The sequence below is a fragment of the Arachis stenosperma genome, chromosome 10, assembly GCF_014773155.1.
Source record: "Arachis stenosperma cultivar V10309 chromosome 10, arast.V10309.gnm1.PFL2, whole genome shotgun sequence".
In the NCBI taxonomy this organism is placed as follows: Eukaryota; Viridiplantae; Streptophyta; class Magnoliopsida; order Fabales; family Fabaceae; genus Arachis; species Arachis stenosperma.
This window is the reverse complement of record NC_080386.1, coordinates 130,553,915-130,574,307: the sequence shown is the minus strand read 5'-3', so window position 1 is coordinate 130,574,307 and position 20,393 is coordinate 130,553,915. Positions and strand designations below refer to the sequence as shown.

At 32.4% G+C, this 20,393-nt stretch overlaps 2 protein-coding genes across 3 annotated transcripts; both read right to left on the bottom strand.

The window, feature by feature from the left end:
- Window positions 1-35: 35 nt before the first annotated feature.
- On the bottom strand, window positions 36-9,985 carry LOC130954112 (glucose-6-phosphate 1-dehydrogenase 6, cytoplasmic-like). 2 transcript variants are annotated; one of them, XM_057880851.1, is made up of 16 exons: window positions 9,658-9,983; window positions 8,973-9,186; window positions 8,777-8,862; window positions 8,383-8,449; window positions 8,085-8,271; window positions 7,029-7,183; window positions 6,880-6,948; window positions 6,588-6,646; window positions 6,308-6,344; window positions 4,349-4,420; window positions 3,908-4,055; window positions 2,219-2,314; window positions 1,376-1,446; window positions 699-814; window positions 563-608; window positions 36-410 (listed from the first exon to the last, which is right to left on the bottom strand). In XM_057880851.1, exons 2-16 carry the CDS (start codon window positions 9,144-9,146, stop codon window positions 240-242), a joined length of 1,554 nt encoding a protein of 517 aa, XP_057736834.1. In that variant the 5' UTR covers window positions 9,147-9,186; window positions 9,658-9,983; the 3' UTR covers window positions 36-239. The 2 variants fall into 2 exon arrangements, with proteins under 2 accessions (XP_057736834.1, XP_057736835.1); XM_057880852.1 differs by lacking the exon at window positions 2,219-2,314 and having other exon boundaries at window positions 9,658-9,985.
- A 1,842-nt stretch (window positions 9,986-11,827) lies between these two features.
- Window positions 11,828-15,913, bottom strand: LOC130954393 (plant UBX domain-containing protein 1). Its single transcript, XM_057881129.1, has 7 exons — window positions 15,690-15,913; window positions 14,303-14,399; window positions 14,130-14,204; window positions 13,642-13,709; window positions 13,343-13,472; window positions 13,043-13,147; window positions 11,828-12,303 (listed from the first exon to the last, which is right to left on the bottom strand). The coding sequence occupies exons 1-7, from the start codon at window positions 15,855-15,857 to the stop codon at window positions 12,104-12,106; spliced, it is 843 nt and encodes a 280-aa protein (XP_057737112.1). The 5' UTR covers window positions 15,858-15,913; the 3' UTR covers window positions 11,828-12,103.
- Window positions 15,914-20,393: the final 4,480 nt, after the last annotated feature.

The window sequence follows — 20,393 nt, the reverse complement described above, 5'->3', positions numbered from 1 at the left end:
TCTTTAAGCATCAATTTAATCTTAAGAAGATAGTGTAACAAACCGTGCTACATGAACTTTTTGTCTTTTGACTTTAGAGACATCACTTTACAGTTTACACATACCTTCTGAATGGCACATATTTGTTCAACTCAAATTCATGAGAGACAAACCCATCAGGAGAAAATATTTTTATGTCATGGAATCTTCCCAAACATATTGATTACAAATATAAGAAATTGCAAAATTATTGCATTGAATCATTCTAAGGAAGGAGGTGACCATACATAACCATGTGTTTGAACATAGCCAGCTTTTTCTAGCAACTTATCTGCTTCAGCAGGACCTCTGCTTCCTGCTTGGTAAGAGAATGGTTTGAACTCGCCCTTGTCGATGCGGTGCAAAAGTGGGGTGAAGATCTCCCATGATGCCTGATCACACAAAGTTTTGAATCAACATTCTGTTAGAGAGATAATAATTTATATTCTTCACCTTTTTAGTTTAAATTTATAAGAGAAGTGATTTCATAACAGACTCGGTTGCAATAGTTTATAAAGAATGTAATAATCCTCCTACAATCTACCTTCAACTCATCCCTCCGAACAAAATGTTGCTGATCACCTCTAATTCTGCAAACAAATTTCCAATCAGATCACTATTGATTCAAATCGTTTTCCTTCTAGCTAAGGCCAAAAAATGAGGTAGGAAAAGCAACATACGTATCGAGAATTAGACGTTCATAAGCCTCTGGAATTTTTACTCCTTGATAGCGTTGTCGATATGACAAATCTAGTTCACTTTGCACCGTTGACATCTCGAGTCCAGGTTGCTTGACCTACAACACATTGAACTAGTAAGTCCACTTCAAGAAGTATCATTAAATCCTATAATTAAAATTTTTATATTTAGATTAGATTTCTATGGTAAATAAAAGCTTTTAACTAATTTCATATTAACATTGTTATGTTTGAATACTTTTAGAATCATTTGTTTCTGTTGTTTTTAACTTCAACTGTTAATATTTTAATTATAAATTTTTAACTATAAGAACCTATAAAATGATTAAACCTTAAATTATATAACATTTAAAGTCTAGATCTTAATAAATTTAACATGTTAGTATTTTTTTCATTATCATATACAAGAGGTAGAACAAAAGTAATAGTTTGGAAGTGTTAAACACACATATATCAAAGCTTCAATTTCACTGCAAAGAAATTGATTACAGGCAGTGCTGCAATGGATAACACATTTGGTTTATACTATTCAATATATAAACAACAAGTGTCCTCATTCTTATGCTTAAGTTCACCTTCCTAAGTTAATAAAACCTCAGATTCTCATAAAAAATCTGGTAATAAAGTAACCGAACAGTTCTACTTAAGAACTCACTTACCGTCAGCTTCATGTACATAGCTTCTTCAGGTTGCAGGCGTATGACAAACTCATTTCTCCCCTGCTTTTGACCTTGACAAGGACAAGTGGTACATCAACTGATGATTAGATTAAAAAAATATTCAAATTGATCCTTTTAAATTTTATGCACGAGTGAAATAGATCCCTCAATTAAATCTTTAAATTCTCCCCTAACTCATTTTCCCTTTGCATGTTGTTTGACCTACATTATTGTCCACCACAAAACTATGGTCAAACTCATTTTGTTGCATCCTACATGTAGGTCCAACTGAGCATGGTCAAACAACATGAATAGGTCATGGACTAATTTAATTCAATGGAAATTTGAGGAACTGATTTAACTTATACGTAAAATTTAAAAAACCAATTTAAGCATTTACTCAATTAGTATCTGATAAGAAAATAAAAACCCAGGAACTAAAGACACAGTGAAAACGAAAAGATCAAGATTTATCAAATACTTACAAGAATATAGGCAAGCTAGTAGCAGCTGTTATGTATTTATGTTCCTTGTCAAAGATTCATAGTGGCTAATAAAGATATGTTCCTCTTAATTGTTACCTTTGGTTGTGGCTATGGATTTATAAACAGAAAATAATCTATATGCATTGACAGTATAAAATGTTACCTAATGGAAACTCATAAAAGTGCCAAATATACTTTCTTTTTTTTAAGATAAAAAATACCCTGATCTTCCGAAGTTACAACCTATGCCTATATCTGATTACTTATCCAAAAGGGGGAAAGAAAATTTATGCAACTCCAAGTTTAAGCACTTATTGAAGAAAAATAATCCAATTAACAAAAAGGTCCAATGCCATACACTTGAATATATCACCAGGAACATCCTTGAATTGAACTCGTATCTCTGCCTTTCTTGAATTCAGGGCCTTCCCAGCTTTTATTATGAAAGGAACACCTAACACAAAGACGTTTAATGATAATCTTTACTACTAATAAAATGGTTGAGACAGAATCATTGTCATTTAATCACACATTTTACTGTTCCAAATACATGCACATTTGTTCTTGTCATCACGTTGTTTTAACAATTTACTTTTAATTTGGACAAAATCTTCAAATGTACCCTTTTTTTTTCTTTTCTTTTCTTTAAAAAATTGATAAAAAAAAAGATGGTAAAACTTATAACTAATAAGAGCATTTTTTTAAAAAGAACTGTGGCTTGGTAGGTCTGAATGCCTGTCAAGCTCACCAAATCCACCGCAAGTAGACAACAAATGCAGTGGCTCTAGCACCAAAAGCTCCCCTCTATAACCAGGAAACAAAACATTTCTTGGTCTTGCCATCAACTTTCCAAAGCCTAAAGCCACACTTGCAACGCCCTCGAACACAGTCGCAGGCAATTCTCATAATCCATATGAATTTGCCAAGTGTTATCGCCAAAGGGAGTACCTTGTGATATATCTGCCAAACAAAGAACCTAAAATCTTCTCTGGCACCTTCAAGCCCAAAAGGCCACAGCTCAAGTCTATAGCAATACCAACAGCCTCCTCTACCACTGGGAAGGAGAGAACATCATCTTCAAAGCTTGTGGAAGTTGAGTTGCCAAACAAATAAAGTGCCACATATTATGATCATATGTCTCACAATTGTATATGGGAGTTACGGATATTGATGTAGAGGACTAACTCACCAATTTCTCTGTTACGTACCCAAGCAAGAATGAAGTATTAGGAATAGAAGCTTCCAATCATAAAGGGAAGCAAATTTCTCCTCTGCCCTTACATTACACTAGAAGGAAGAGAGTGGAGGGTAGAATAGGAAAGACAAGGGAAGAGAATCATGACAGCATTAGTGGGAAAAACGTAAAAGAGGGTCAGTAGGGATGATTCTAACAGATTTTCACAATTGGAGTGAGGAGAGTATAAGTAGTAGCAAAATAGGGAGAGGGAGAGGCAGACTTTTGGAAAGAATTAAGGCTAGGCTAGGAGAGAGAGGCTGGCTCTTACCATCACAGCCATAATCTTTTCTTTCTTGTATTTCCTTTCTTCTATGTCCGCAAATTGAGTGAAATCATCTTGCTTCACTCTTTTATTTGTCTTGCTCTTTGTTTTTGTTAATTTCACTACCTCAGTTACCAGTGGTTACATTCTCCCATTGGACTCAACTTGTCAATTGTCATACCATATGTAAGCTTCCCCACTACCCTCGCCGGGTATCTTCACCGGATCCCAACTACCAGATCTGACTCCCCCATGAAGAATACAAATAATGAAAAAAAAAAATGAGATATGGGTCCTGTTGCCATAAACGGCGAGACAGCTTAAAAGAATCCAATTTCTCACCACCAATGTCTTTAATTGTGATTTAATTGATCAAATGTGCAGAAATATATACCAAAGAATAGAAAATATACATGCAGACAGCCCTAAGAGAATGTCAACCATTATGTTATTTGCTAAACATTCAGCATATAAGGGAGGCCAAGAGAATTTCCTAAACTTGTAATGCAAATTAGTTTTAGAAAATAATGCTGGAGTTATTCTCCTACCTTCCCATCTTTCATTGTCTATTCGGAGAATAACAGATGCAAAAGTTGGTGTGTTTGAATTGTTAGGTACGGTTGGGTCATTCCTATAGCCATCATATTGTCCTAAGACAACTTCCTCATCTTTAATAGGAACTACTGATTGAAGAACCTGTATTTTCAAATAACTAGAAAGTGAGGAGCAATCTAGAACACGAACCGAAAAATTCAAGATAAACAAAAAAAAAAAAAGTTAACATGGAAAGATATTAACTATAAAAATACCCTACTTTGCTGCAGTTGAGTAATAGTATGCACAATAAATACATAAAACCAGAAAACACGAGAGCAAAATGTTGGTACAGACCATGATTACTTCATATGAGAACCTGAAAGACAGAATAAATTACAGAACAAAATAATATACTTATAGTTTCCACATTAATTTAGCCGAAAGAGACAAACCTTCACTTTCTCATCTCGAATGTGTTCAGGCTTGAGAGAAACAGGTTTTTCCATAGCAATCAAGCAAAAAACCTGATCTTGTAGGAAAATAAACAAGGTTATCATGTTCAGCTTATAAATGTAGGATTTAAAATGCTGGAGCAGCTTGAGACTATTTAATAGGTGTTACTGTGTGAACTAAAGCCTGACATATCCAGGTTTTAAAATGAAAATTTTGTTATTACAAAACTAAAAAGCATGGTGAAGTCCATCAAGAAAGTATTATTAAGTTTTCCAATCACCGGTTAGAGAAAGATTTAGGTACACTTAGAAATATTCCTAGTGCCACTTTGATAATTTAATTCAATACTTGAAATAAAAAGGAAAAAAAAAGAAATAACACATGCAATGATGAAACTATTTTTCACCATCAGCAACACACTTAATGTTTCTAGAGATGAAACTGGAGATAATACCATATCACAAGTCATGCGGTTTAAATATCTTGGATCCATCGTATAAAATAGCAATAAAATAGAGGAATATGTAAACCAAGGTTCCTAATACTAGACCGGACATCAAACCATTTAGATTACCAAGCTACATCCAACCAGTTTAACCGGAGTTCAACTAGAATAACTAGATTATAGTAAAATAATATATTACATCATAAATAAGCACATGATAACAAATACATCCTCCGTAAATATAAAAATACACAAAAAACCAAAATTCAAAATGATCAACTAAAGCCTCATATATTATACTCTCATGTAGAAGGCCAAAAAAAAACCCCTAAAACATGAGATTAAAATTGAGCTAAATAAATATTTGGCATCAGATAAGTGGATTATGTTGTACTTGTCACACTGCAAAATCAGTATATCAATAAGCGGTTTGTTAAGTTATCATCACATGCCATTTTTTCTCTCTCTTTGCAAATACATACCACAAAAAAACAATTGTACATAGAATTTTAACTACATATATTAATTGAATTTCTGTAGGTCCATTTGACCCATGGAAATTTATTTTGGGGGGTTTGGAATGGGCTGGTAAGTCAGCCATTTTGACTCTGTGCATCATTTATATCCCCATTACCATTCAAATTGAGAAACTGAGAGTGTAAGGAGATGCACACAATTACACAAAATAAAGTTCACAAATAAGACACAAAATTTGCACGAAAGTAAAAATCCCTATTGTTAAAATGAGGAGAGAATCATATAATATCAAATACAAAAACATTGCAGTAAGTTTCTCAGATCACCCCTTCCCTGAAACTTATTCTAGTTTCTTATTTATTTTCCTCATCACTCTTGTTGTTTTGTCTCTCTCTCTCTCTCTCTCTCTCTCTCTCTCCCCCCCCCCCCCCCCAAAAAAAAAACCCAAAAAAACCAAAGATTCCTATCATATATCTACAGTTAGTATAATATTTAATAATTAGGGTAAAGTACCCTTTTATCCCAAACACTCTGTTCAAGTCTCAATTTTGTCCCAAACTTTCGTTTGTCCTATTCTTGTCCCAAAAATGAGAGGATCTGAGATTAGTTATAAAGTAAACCCATATGATTTACAAATAAAATCAATTCCTATTTTTATCCATTCCAAACAAAGAATTGATTTACAAATCAATTCCATTCCAATTCCAAAAGGTTCCAAACAGACCCTTTTAGATTTATGTACTACATAAAATTTAAATTTAAAATTTTTAATAGTTTTCCCAAGTACACATTTGGCTCTTTATATGAATTTCCTTCATGCATTACCAATACAAGGTTGAAAATCAACACTTAAAGTATTGAAGTTTAAGTGCCAATACTATTTTGTTCAATCAAATGCATCCTCAAGAGAGATACCAAGAATGGAGGGGAATGAAGTTAAGCACTACTGTTGCATCTGATTACTGGACAGAAGCAACCGCTTAACATTACACCATGGCAATATGAAATCTACTTTATTCTACAATAAAGGCCTCACCTGAAGTAGATGGTTTTGAATTATATCTCGAATAATTCTGCCACAATAAAGTAAAATATTAATAAATTGTAGTTTTCTCATCATTACAATAGATATACATCATGTCAAATAAAAAGCTAAAAATAGACATATATAGGAGAGCAATAATTGATGTATGCAGAAACTTGTTTTTCTTAACATCACTTCACTTGAAAACCTATTATTGCCATGGATTCTCATTACACAACAAAATACAACCAAATAACTTATAAAAAGAATTGAAATAAACTAATACACTTACCCATACTGGTCAAAATATCCACCTCGGCCTTCAGTTCCAAAATCTTCCCTGAAGACTATCTGCGAAATAGCAAGCAATCACAATCTAAAGTTTAAGATGGTGACACCAATGTTGGGTAATGCAGTAACTGAAAAAGGTAACAATGGACAGATGGGGTGAATTTTGGCATGTTCATTAACAATTGATAGATATGATCACAAACTATAAAACATGAATTGTGAATCCCAACTAACAGTTCCTCTTTAGTTTCATTCAAGTTTTTAAACCTCAACCCAAAGTTGCACTTTCTCACCTGCACATTAGCAATGTTGTCACGGTTCCAAAGAGGCAAGAACAAGCGATTTGCAAAACGAAGTACTAACTGGCAAAGTCAAATGAAGATGGATCAGGTGGAACTCATGAAGTAAACAAGAAGTAAGCTATTATGTAATCATTAAGTACCATATTCTGTACTAGTTCCTTTCCCAAGTAGTGATCAATACGGTAAATTTCAGGCTCCTCAAACAATGCCCCAATCTGGGTACTGAGTTGCTCTGCAGATTCTAAGTCTTTACCAAATGGCTTCTCAACAACAACACGTGTCCATCCACCATCAGCTATAAAATTGAAATAGATGTGACCCATCAATAAATGCAATAGTAGATGCTCCAAGTGAAAAATATTAAGAGCATAACATGGGAAAGTGTTAGAGAATTGGGTATTATGAGGTGCATAAAGTTCCCATCAAGTGGTATGGGATGCTTGATTTTGTATTTAGGGAGAGTGGTTCTTTCCCCTCAAAGACTAGCTTTTAGGGTGTGGTTTCCCACTTTACTTAGGTACTTAATAGAAAGCAATGAGGAAAAGCTGACATATTTAAAGTTCATATCAGATTATTTCTTTTAATACAACAACCACTGCCAAACCCGGTGGGATCGGTTGCATAGATGAAATAATGTTATCATGTCCTATAGTGAACCTTGTCCATTAAAGATTTAAATCTCTATTAGTGGTTTCAGCTACAGGTTTTTTTTTTCTTTTTTTTTTTTTCTAGGTATTGGATTTCATCTATTCTACTTTATCGTATAAGGCCTATTTTACCATCTTTTTCACAAATCACATTAGGTGTCAGACCAAATTTCTCTTGATATTTTTATTTCTAACCCGATCTTGTCCAATTTTTTTGCTAATCCATTGCAATATTCTCATCCCTACAACATTCTCATTTCTTTTAGTTTCAAATGCCAAAAGCATAACCCACTACATAGAAATAACTTCAATTTAACTCCACTATTATCTAGAAAAATATCATGCAGGAAAGTAATCTACATTTAACATTTTACTCAATCAAACGAAAGAAGAGATTAGTGTTGGTTAACTTGCTTCTCAATCTATATAATAGTTGTCTGACTGAGAACTACACCCTAGTGGGGTTATGCTATGCCATACAGGGTTGCCTATTTTTTCCTTGCAGAAACATTTGCAGCACATTCCCAACAAGAGATTATTAGATCTTACATTTGTTCATGCAGCAAGTCTTGATCATCTTGCAAACAGATGGATATACTGAAGGTGGAAGAGCGAGATAGAAAAGCCGTCGAGATAAACCCTTTGCACTAGTTTTCAAAGATTCATGCTCCAAAATCTCTTTATCCAACAAACGGAAGCCATCCTCTGAATCGTATGGGCCACTTACATATTTGATCTAAAAGGAAGATGAGAGGAAAAGAGAATGAAAATTTGACCAATCAGAAGGGTAAATTTTATGATAAGACTGACAAAAATTATAAAATGATGCACAATGGCCGGTGCTTACCAGATGCAAAAACTTTGCTACAACCTCCAACTCTTCAGAGGAAGCATCTTTGTCCCGAACAAGATAGCTGCATGTCAACTCACAATCAACTCCAATTATTTATTATACTTGAAACTAGTTTAAGAAGGCATGGAAGATAAATGTGACTGAGTCATAATAGAACAACCAGCGCATGCACAAGATAACAATCATAGAAAGCTCTTTGCTGAAAAATTTCAGTTAGTATAAACATAAGTATCAAGAAAATATGCTTTATTATTCATTCAAATAATCAAATGATTTACATTACTTTACAATTTGTGAATCAGCTGAAAGAAGCAAGTTACATCAACATTTTTTCCACTCTAGATAAGGAAAATAATACAGTGATCGAGTTTTTTCAAATAAACCTCACCCACGTAGGCGTTCTCTTAATTCATCATTAGAGATTATTGTTCTTGCATATCCAAAAATAGAAACTTCATCTGCTGGTAGGAATCCCTACAAAAGAAACCGCCAAACTTCATAACAGTTATTGGTTTAAAAGGTCACCAAGAAAAAGAGAAATTATCATCGATTCCAACACAAATTGGAGGCTATTGAATTAAAACCTGGCGGTAAAGGTGGAATAATGCTGGAAATGTCTTCTTCTTAGCAAGATCACCAGAAGCACCAAGCACAACTATGGAGAGTGACCCAGTTTCAGGTCCATTTTCGAGATCCATTGATTGGGGAGATTCACTGCTAAAGCACCTCTTTTCAACATGCCATTGACCTGACCCCATTCTCTGACAGTACCAGAATGCTTGAACAATCTACGCCAGCCTTTAAGGTACTTAGGTAGTTAGGTTATTATCGTTTTCTGGTGAAGACTCACATGCAATTAACATAAAGGTGATAGTTGAGAATCGCTAGATAATTTGACAAACTTGACTAAATTGTCATCAAACGATTTTCAACTATCAACTTCTACTAAGACAATTAAAAAAAGTTTTCACTAAATTATCATCAAATGATTTTCAACCATCAACTTCACATGAACACAACGTGACGTAGTTCCTAAAGGTGGAAGAATATAATTTTCTTTAGCAGCCTTATGGAATAAAAAAAAATAATACAGTACGACATAGTGCTTATGACCGATAACCAACGAATCATTTATTCTTAAATTTTCAACTTTTGCCTTATATTAGATAAGGTTTTAACTAAAGATGAGAAAGATTCAAATGCTTATATTTTTAGTTCCTATTTTATTGTGTTACTTCTTCAGCCATAGAATGATCTAATCATTGTTACCTTCCTTTTTAGCAGCTAGAAGTTGGTAATAGTGTTCTAGGGTGAAGACATAGAAATCATCTGTCTCATCTCCTTCTGGAAAACAATCACAAAATGTAAGTTTTAAAGTTTAAGAGGTGAGCTGGCGAACCAGAGAAACGGAAACAGAAGAGCGGTGGCGAGAACAGCAACAAAGCAGTAGAAGTAGTGAAGATTGGAGAAGCACGAGCAGCAGAACGAGAGTAGAAGCGGTGGTGGAGCGGTTACCCGGAGAGCGCAGGCGGCGACGGCTAGAGCAGAAGCAGCGGAGGAACGAACAGAGAAGAAATGAGAATGGCTATAAGATTTTGTTCTCATTTCTGTGTGTATTAAGTATTAACGATGTGATTTGAGGTCAATTTTTCACCACAATAATAATAATAATAATAATAATAATAATAATAATAATAATAAATGTCTTTTTTTTAATGGATTAGACAATCTTTTCACACACCGGATTTTTTTTGCTGGATTTCAAGTTTTCAACCGATGAAATTCAAATTCGAAATTTTTAAATAGAAAAATTATGTCATTTGAGTTATAATATATTGACAATAATAAATGTCCGAAATTGGACTGAATTTGTTTTAGTTTGTGTTTGTTTTGAGGTATTGAGGAAATGAAACTCAATATTATATTTGTTGGATCAGAAACTAGTATTAAAATTTCTGTCTCTATTTTTAAAATTTCAGTATTTGAGTACTTCCAAAAGGTGGAGACACATGGGACTAAAATTTTTAGAGATAGAGACTGAAATTTTAATAACATTTTATACTTAAAATACCTTTATTTCAATTTTACTCTTTGTGCAAATTAAATTAGAATTTCATTCTTGTTTTAATTTTTGTCTCCCATTTTACACCAAATAGAATACTAAAATTTATTTCAATCTCTATCTCTTAGTCTCCGTCTCTCAGTCTCAATCTTTCCATCTCTCTCTACCCCAGTATATATCTTTTGGATAATCTTTTTCAGCCTTCAAGATTACTCATTGCATTATAACCATTTACAACTCACAATATAAAGTATAAATTGCTAGTTAGAAAGACTAGAAAGTGGGAATATAGGTTAAATGTTTTTTATTATTTAGAAACATATATCCCATAACTTGAATTTGACCCTTTTTTTTACTTTTAAAAATAATTAAAATATGTAATTAATTAATAATAATTATATTTTTAATTTTTTATACGAATGTCAATCGTATTTAAAAATACAAATAAACTTTTTCAATATAAAATTGTAAAAAGTATTTTTTTTATAAATCCATCTCGTAATGCATCATTTTAGTACTAATATACTAAACAATTCAGCTTAGAATTTAGAAGTAGATTGAAAAGTGAATTAAAAAGAATTTAACATGAAAATTAAAACTGCCTATGAAAGAAAGACTAAGATTGAGATTTAAAAATAGAGACTAAATTAAATATTTGTATTATATCTTATGTAAAATGTAATGAACTAAGTTATGTCCCAATATTATGTTTAATTTAAGTAAATATAAAAATTGAGAGATAAATTTAAAATTTAAAAAGTTAAATAAAAACATTTTAAAAAAAATATTAAAATTTTAGTATCCGTCCCAAAAATTTCAGTACTCTTATATCCTCACTTTTTAAAAATATTAAAGGAATTAAAATTGTATCTTAAAATTTTAATTTCAATCTATGACCACCAAATACAATCACGCTACCTAAAAATATACATAATATAAAGCAATATTGACAAATAAGTTATAATCGGATAAAATATATTTATTTTTCTTAAAATTTGTCTAGAATTTCAAAATTGTCTCTACCTTTTTAATTTAATTCAATTGTATCCAAACTTTGTAAATTAAATTTCAATTTTATCCTTACCATTCAAATCCAAATCTACTACATTAACAACTCAATAGTTTATTTTCCAATTTTGCCGCTTTTCACCTTCATCTTCTTTCTCATTCTTTGACACTTCCATCAACATTTTTCTCAACCACCCTCTCCTCCTTCCCCAAATAAATACTAAGGCACCTCTTGTGCAACAATAAGATGGGGTTATCTTATCATTTCTCATCAGGGGAATTAACCTAACACCAGAACATGACTAGATCATGGGACTATGGGAGACTTTTTCTCACCAAGGTATTTCAAACATTATCTACAAAGAAACATTGTAAGGAAAGGTATCCTGTGAATTAAAAGAGATGAAACAACTATGTATACTGTGAATTAAAAGAGAAGAAACAACTATGCTGCATACTATTGGATTTAGCATGATACACTTGACTAAGATCCATATACTCGACCGATATCAAGACTAGAAAGTAAAATAAGGCATATAAAAGTATCTCCAGAAGACCAGAATGAACAACCACTATACATGGTATAAATTAAGCACAAGTGAATTGTGCTATAGAAACAACCATGGGAACTATGGAACAATGATATCACATTTTTAGCCACTTTGGTTTAACAAGCTTTTTCTCAGCCGGTTTTCGCTCTTCGACAGGAGGAGGTTGTGGTGCCACTACAGACTCTGGTTCCACTTGCACAGGCTGTGACTGCTGACCTTGATCAGCAGATACATGTAAATCCTTCAAGGCCATGATATCTTCACCCAAGTAGGAGCCAACAAGAGTGTTATCACCTAATTACAACATAACATTGAAATCAAGAGAGGTGAACAAACCAAGTAGGATTAAATTTTTCATAACCCTTAAAAGACAAAATTTAAATCAAGAAAAAGAAAAAACTTGAGGGGTGCACCTCAATTCACATTTTTTTTAGTTTACATTTAAAATAAATAATTTGTTTTTCTCATTTATAACATGTTTCAAGTTTTTCTTTTTTCTATTCCTTAATTTTTATCAATTTCTCTCAACTTCCTCTTTGCCATTGAAAAGTTCCCCTCAATTTCCTAGTGATATAGAATAGGTAATCAAATTTGTAAGAAGTTGTACACACGCCAGAGTGTCATTTAAATTGCACAAATCTTACATGCAATCCTCACTGTAAGCGTAAGAATAAAATGATTGGATAGATGCGGAAAAACTTTGGACAACGCCAAACTAATATTTCTAAATGCAATATTCATTTTATTTGCTAGTTAGAGTAGGAATATAAGATACATATGAGTATATGACTATATGAGAAAACTCTTAACAAAGATAACTAATGCAGAAGCCATACATATTGATCTTAATAACCACTTCAATTTACATGTCTGAAATGAAACCAAATTCTTGGTTTACCAAAATAATTGTCCTGTGTGGTCGGTTACTCAAGTGGGACAAAAGGAAGATCGCATAGAACTTGCATAATTATTGTGTGGTAAAATCATAACACAAATGTTTTAAAAAATGGTCATTCGAACAATAGAAACACACCTTTTGGAACCTCGTACGAAAAGTACACAATGGCACCAGGGCAAAAACCAGCAGTGTAGAAATCCTGAGACATGTCTTTGATCAGCTTCTTAGGCGGTGTGGTATCTGCATAATTAAAGTGGCATATGATTTGTGTTTCAGTTCAGTTAGCACTTAACAGGAGATGATGTTAGGAAAAGCTAATCTGATAGTAAAGAAATTGAGAGACCTTAAAAAACTGTGTTACAGATCATTACAAACTATCAGTGTAACTCATTCAAGATTTAATCATATATAGAAGATCAATTCGTTATTGCTTACACAAATAAAATGGCTGCTCCGGCTGCGCAATCACTTTAGTCACAAGATCAACTAAATTCTGGATGGTTTCTGATGGGTGAAAGTTAGCCTCCAATGTGTGATTATCAGGGAAACGAACTCGAATTACAGCCTACAACAAGATCAAATACAACTGACTTGTTAGTGTTCACTCTTGTTGATATGAATTAAATTTTAATATTCATGAAAATTTTAAGATTCTTTGGAATAAAAAGAAAAAAAAAATTCTATACAGGCAACTAACCAAAATTCTCCACCATTAAAAAGAAGGTAGCCATTACCTTCGTTATTCTTGACCTACGAGCTGCCTCTTCTGCTTCTCGGATTTTTCGAGTCTTCAAGAATTTATCTGCACATCATTAATCATTAATATAATTAAATAACAATATCACAGCGAGGAAATTGCAGTGTGCAATTCTTGTAAGGTACTTAGGCAGTTAGGTTATTATTTCATATTTCCCTTTCATCACTATTGATCATCAAGTGCAAACAGAACACATAGTTACAAAAGGTGGAATAATATAATTTTCTTTAGTGGACTCTTGGAATACAAAAAATACAGTATGACATAGTACTTATGACCAATGAATGGGGCATGTAAAATGGAATACTGATCATCAACTAATCATTAAGTCTTAAATTTTCAATTTTTGACATATATTAGATAAACTTTTAACTATAATGAGAAATATGGAAATTAATGCTTATGTTTAACTTCTTATTTTATTGTGTTACTTCTTCAGTCATAAAATGATTTCATCATTGTTACCTTCCTTTTTAGTAGCTAGAAGTCGGTAATAGTCTTCTGGGGTGAACTCATAGAAGTCATCTGTCTCATCTCCTTCTGGAAAATCATCACAAAATATAAGTTTAAGAAAGGAAAATTATATATAGAAAAGTCAATAAGTGAGGGTTTAAATTCACGTGATTGCTAAAATATACCGTTACTTGGTGCAGCATTTAATGATGGAGAAACTGGTGACGTTTCAAAAACACGAATCTCTCGCCCAAACCTTTCATTCATATCTGCAAGATTGGCCTGTTGCCATAAAACACGATTCAGAAAGAACAGACGAAAAACAACAAATTGAGTAAGCAATCAAACATCATCAAAATAATGAGTGTACAAGAAGTTGGCACAGTATATTAAACTCGGAAATGATACCTGTGATACATGTGTATTGGAACAGTAGTTATGATTCAAAAGATCTTAATTATTTCAGAGAATAGGAAAAGTGAATTGTGGATTCTCTAATTCATTATTTCAATATTATAAGGCCAATCATAGATTTTGAATAAATATTAATGCATGGTGGTCTGCATTCAGAACAGAACCTAGGACACCCATATTTTCACCATGAACGAATTTTATACAATAGCCAATAGGCATTGCATTCCTATTACCGACTAAACTTAAGGACACAGCCCAATGCCCCATTTACAGGCACCAATAAGGAAAATTTCAATTTGAATTTCCGCAATTAAGCATAAGGTTTGAAGGACATGAGATGTCAAATGAAGCCGAATTTGACCAACACCAATCATTCAGGAAATCCAAGAAATCAAGGCGAACGAAAGAAGCTACAAAGGGCTATGGATTAATTCAGATTTGACTCTTCTTAGCTAAGGTGAGAAGTTCAAAACTTCATGCTAGCGTAGAGTGGGTTGCACCAACCATTAGCAGAAAAAAAATAAACTAACATAAAGTAAACAATAGTTTAGGGTATTTTAAGATACAACAATCCCTATCTCTTATCATACACTATAAGATAATCTATACACCCTCGCTTTAAAAGAGGCATTTTCAGATTTTTTCAATCAAGAACTTCAAAGAGGTGGAATGGTGATTCGTGGAAATGCAACAATACTTCATAGATCATAACCGGTATTTTGTTTAGAAAGCTATCTGGCTATCTAATTAGGATGATTTTAAAAGAAAAATAGAAAATTAAAAAACCCTCAAAAAGATCGCCTCAAAACTAAAACTTTGCAATAAAGTACTAAACATTAACCATTCATATTTCTTTCACAAATTTTGCACTCTGTGATCAACAATTTAGGGTTTTTTGTTCATTAGACTTATTTTGAGGATTAAATGAAAAGAATTCTAAACAAACCTATGGAAAATGAGAAAAACAACGATGGGCAAAAAACAAAGCAAAGCCAGATCGTAACATAAATCAATTGGATAAGAAAATCAAGAGAAACTAGAAATTAAGCTTAAAAAAGAAAGAAAAGGAGGAAAAATTCTTGAAATCAGCGAAATTAAAAATAAAAAAATCATGAGGCAAGAAAGAAGAAAAGAATCTTAGGAGGATGAGAGAGTTACCATGGAATAAGCGTTGGTGAACCTTCTCCGCTTAGGATTCAGTGGAGACAAGGCATCAATGACCATCAGAGACTTGGAGGAGTGAAGTGGAGAACGAAAATCACAATTGATTGTTCTCTTCCTCGGATATGTTGAGTTTTGTTCGTCCCACGCGTACACTTTTCGCATAGGGAAAAAAGTATAGTTTATATACTTTAAAAAGCGACAATTAAATTCCGAAGCAATTTAAGCTTCGGAGAGTTCGGACTAATTAAGGGTCGGTTTGGGTGAATTTATAAAAAAAAAAAAAAAAAATTTGAGTTATGATACGACCGTTACAAATTTGATGTCATAATTCGGCATTATATACAATAACTCGGCATTATATACCATAACTCGGCACTTTACGTTATAATTCGGCGTTATACGTTACAATCAGACATTATCACTTGTTAAAACCTATTAATTGCTCTTCAATTCAGATGATCAATAAAAACGTAACCGACCTATTTTATCTCACCTATAAAGGTATGATATTTTATCTTCAAAGGATACATTGAATTCTCAATACTGACTTAATCTTCGGAGTGCCTTTGCAGGTACACTCCCCCCTTATTCCTTGCTCACGCTCTGCGCAATTGGACATCTCCTTGGAGAAAAACTCGGACTTCCACAAAAGCTCAAAGGTCGGCACCGAAGATAACAACTCGACGTCGACTCTCAGGGACCGAGCTCTCCCATCAGGTATCCATACAAGAACAATTGGCGCCCACCGTGGGGCCTCGAAATAAACATCCTTCTTTCTATAGGCCCCATTTCCTTCCAATGGCTTCAAACTTACCTGCACCTTTGTAAACAAAGGTCATATAGTAAATCATTAAGGCCCAAAAAAGGCCGATCTATATCTGTTTTTCTGATCATTATCTGTCATCTCTCTATTTTTCAAATAATCTCTGGTATATCTATTTGTCGATCTATATCTGTTTTTCCAATCTATATCTGTTTTTTCGATCATTATCTGTCATTTCTCTATTTTTCAATTCATTTCTGGTATATCTGTTTTTCCGATCTATATCTGTTTTGCCAATCTATATCTGTTTTTTCGATCTATATCTGCTTTTTCGATCATTATCTGTCATCTCTGTATTTTTCAAATAATCTGATATATTTATTTGCCGATCTATATCTGCTTTTTTTATCAATATCTGTCATCTTTATTTTTCAATTCATCTATGGTATATTTATTTGCCGATCTATATATGTTTTTTCGATCTATATCTATTTTTCTCTCTATTTTCTAATTCATCTCTAGTTTATCTATTTGCCGATCTATATCTATTTTACCGATTTATATCTATTTTTTCGATCTATATCTACTTTTTCGATCATTATCTGTCATCTCTGTATTTTTCAAATCATCTGATATATTTATTTGCCGATCTATATCTGCTTTTTCGATCAATATCTGTCATATTTATTTTTCAATTCATCTATGGTATATCTATTTGCCGATCTATATCTGTTTTTCCGATCTATATCTATTTTTTCGATCATTATCTGTCATCTCTCTATTTTTTAATTCATCTCTGGTATATCTATTTGCCAATCTATATCTACTTTTTCGATCAATATCTGTCATCTTTATTTTTCAATTCATCTATGGTATATCTATTTGCCAATCTATATCTGCTTTTCCGATCTATATATGCTTTTCCGATCTATATCTGTTTTGTCGATCTTTATCTATTTTTCCGATCTATATTTGTTTTCTAATCTATATCTGTCATCTCTATTTTCTAATTTATATCAGTTATCTCTATTTGCCGATTTATATCAGTCATCTCTATTTTTCAATTTATATATCAGTCATCTCTATTTGCCGATCTATATCTATTGTCTGATTTATATCAATCATCTTTATTTGCCAATTTATATCAAAAATCTCTATTTGCCGATCTATAACAGTCATCTCTATTATCCGATTTATATCAGTCATCTCTATTTTTCGATTTATATCAATCATCTCTATATTCCGATTTATATCTGTTATCCCTATTTGCCAACTTATATATGTTATATCTATTATCCGATTTATATCAGTCATCTCTATTTTTTCGATTTATATCAATCATCTCTATATTCCGATTTATATCTGTTATCCCTATTTGCCAACTTATATATGTTATATCTATTGTCCGATTTATATCAATCATCTCTAATTCCATATTTATATCAAAAATCTCTATTTACGATCTATAACAGTCACTCTATTTTCTGATTTATATCAATCGTCTGTATATTCTGATTTATATCTGTTATCCCTATTTGCCAACTTATATCTGTTATATCTATAGTCCGATTTAGATCAATCATCTCTAATTCCCGATTTATATCAAAAATCTCTATTTGCGATCTATAAGTCACTCTGTTTTCTGATTTATATCAATCATTTCTATATTCCGATTTATATCTGTTATCCCTATTTGTCAACTTATGTTATATCTATTGTCCGATTTATATCAATCATCTCTAATTGCCGATTTATATCAAAAATCTCTATTTGCCGATCTATAACAGTCACTCTGTTATTCGATTTATATTAGTCATCTCTATTTTCCGATTTATATCAATCATCTCTATTTTTCGATTTATATCTGTTATCCCTATTTGTCCATTTATATCTGTTATATCTATTTGTCGATCTATATCTGTTTTTTTAATATATATCTGTCATCTCTATTTTTCAACTTATATCTGTTATCTCTATTTTTTAATTCTATATCTGTCGTCGCTATTTTTCAATTTGTATCTGATATATCTGTTTGCCGATATATATCTGTTATCTCTATTTTTCTGATCTACATGTCATCTCTATTTTTCGATTTAAATCCGTTACCCCTATTTGCCGATCTATATCTATTATCTGGTTTTCTGATCTATATGCCATCTCTACTTTCCGATTTATATCTATTATCTGTATTTGCCAATCTTTATCAGCTATCTCTAGTTGCCAATTTATATCTGATCTCTCTATTTGCCGATCTATATCTGATTTTTCGATCTACATCTCTTATATCTATTTGCCAATTTATATCTGATCTCTCTATTTGCTGATCTATATCTGATTTTTCGATCTACATCTGTTATATCTATTTGCCGATCTATTTATGTCATCTTTACTTTTTGATTTATATCTGTTATCTCTATTTGCCGATCTTTATCAGTTATCTTTAATTGTCAATTTATATCTGATATTTCTATTTGCCAAATTATATCTGATATCTCTATTTACCGATCTAATTCTGATTTTTTTATCTATATTTGTTATATCTGTTTACCGATCTATATCTGTCATCTCTATTTGCCAATCTATATCTGTTATATCTATTTTTCGATCCATATCTATCATCTCTATTTGTAGATCTATATCTGTTATCTCTATTTGCTGATCTATATCTGTCATCTCTATTTGCCGACCTATATCTGTTATCCCTATTCGCTGACCTATATCTGTTTTTCTATTTTCAAATCTATATCTATTATCTTTGTTTTCAGATTTATATTAATAATTATCCGAGCTGTATCAATCATTATTGTCTCTATATCAATCATTATCACTCTTTGTCAAATCTATATCAACTATCATCAGATCTATATCAACTATCTTCTGAACTATGACTATCAACGATCTTCAATCAATTATCCATTCGCGATAAATCTTCAATTCAAAGTTGCATCGTTTACACATGCGCAATCAAACACAATCTTCAATTTATTATCTATTCGTGATAATTCTTCAATTCAAAGTCGCATCGTTTACACATGCGCAATCAAACTCAGTCTTCAATTCTGAACTATGACTATAAACAGTCAACAAACTCAATCACATATCATACAAGTAAAAATACTTATCCATTGCGCGACAACTCTTCAATTCAAAGTCGCATCGTTTACACATGCGCAATCAAACTCAATCAAATCACCAACAACAGTGAACTAACTCAATATTCTCGCCCAACTAATTCACTTTTATCAACATCGTCTCAGCAACTATTCAAATTCACTACTCGGTTCCATGAAAAAACCTAACCGTTGCATCTATTAAATCAACGGTTCAAAATTTTATTGGAAAAATCAAAGGCACAATCAATGACAATACTACTACACTTTCCAATGCACGTTAACTTCAAATTACGTCTGAAAATTCAAATTATTCATTATTTTAATAAAGTAAGTTGATCTGGGGGCTCCATACCTATAACTCAAATCGCCGAGTTATAACTAAAAAAAGCTCAACCTGCTTTATCAAAATATATCCAGGCTAAGCTTGGGGGCTATGATACGGCCGTTACAAATCCGATGTCATAATTCGGCATTATATACAATAACTCGGCATTATGCACCATAACTCGGCACTTTACGTTATAACTCGACGTTATACGTTACAATCAGACATTATCACTTGTTAAAACCTATTAATTGCTCTTCAATTCAGATGATCAATAAAAACGTAACCGACCTATTTTATCTCACCTATAAAGGTATGATATTTTATCTTCAAAGGATACATTGAATTCTCAATACTGACTTAATCTTCGGAGTGCCTTTGCAGGTACACTCCCCCCTTGTTCCTTGCTCACACTCTGCGCAATTGGACATCTCCTTGGAGAAAAACTCGGACTTCCACAAAAGCTCAAAGGTCGGCACCGAAGATAACAACTCGAC

What these genes read in the sequence shown, in the direction of transcription:
- LOC130954112 (XM_057880851.1), bottom strand. Translation starts at nt 9,146, where the DNA reads ATGGGGTCAGGTCAATGGCATGTTGAAAAGAGGTGCTTTAGCAGTGAA. An exon ending in GACTTGCTGCATGAACAAAT is followed by an intron (nt 7,184 to 8,084) that starts GTAAGATCTAAT and finishes TCAATTTTATAG; the next exon opens with CTGATGGTGGATGGACACGT. An exon ending in CTATGTACATGAAGCTGACG is followed by an intron (nt 815 to 1,375) that starts GTAAGTGAGTTC and finishes AATGTGTTGTAG; the next exon opens with GTCAAGCAACCTGGACTCGA.
- LOC130954393 (XM_057881129.1), bottom strand. Translation starts at nt 15,857, where the DNA reads ATGCGAAAAGTGTACGCGTGGGACGAACAAAACTCAACATATCCGAGG. An exon ending in TCTAGCTACTAAAAAGGAAG is followed by an intron (nt 13,710 to 14,129) that starts GTAACAATGATG and finishes AATGATGTGCAG; the next exon opens with ATAAATTCTTGAAGACTCGA. An exon ending in GTAGGTCAAGAATAACGAAG is followed by an intron (nt 13,473 to 13,641) that starts GTAATGGCTACC and finishes ATCTTGTTGTAG; the next exon opens with GCTGTAATTCGAGTTCGTTT.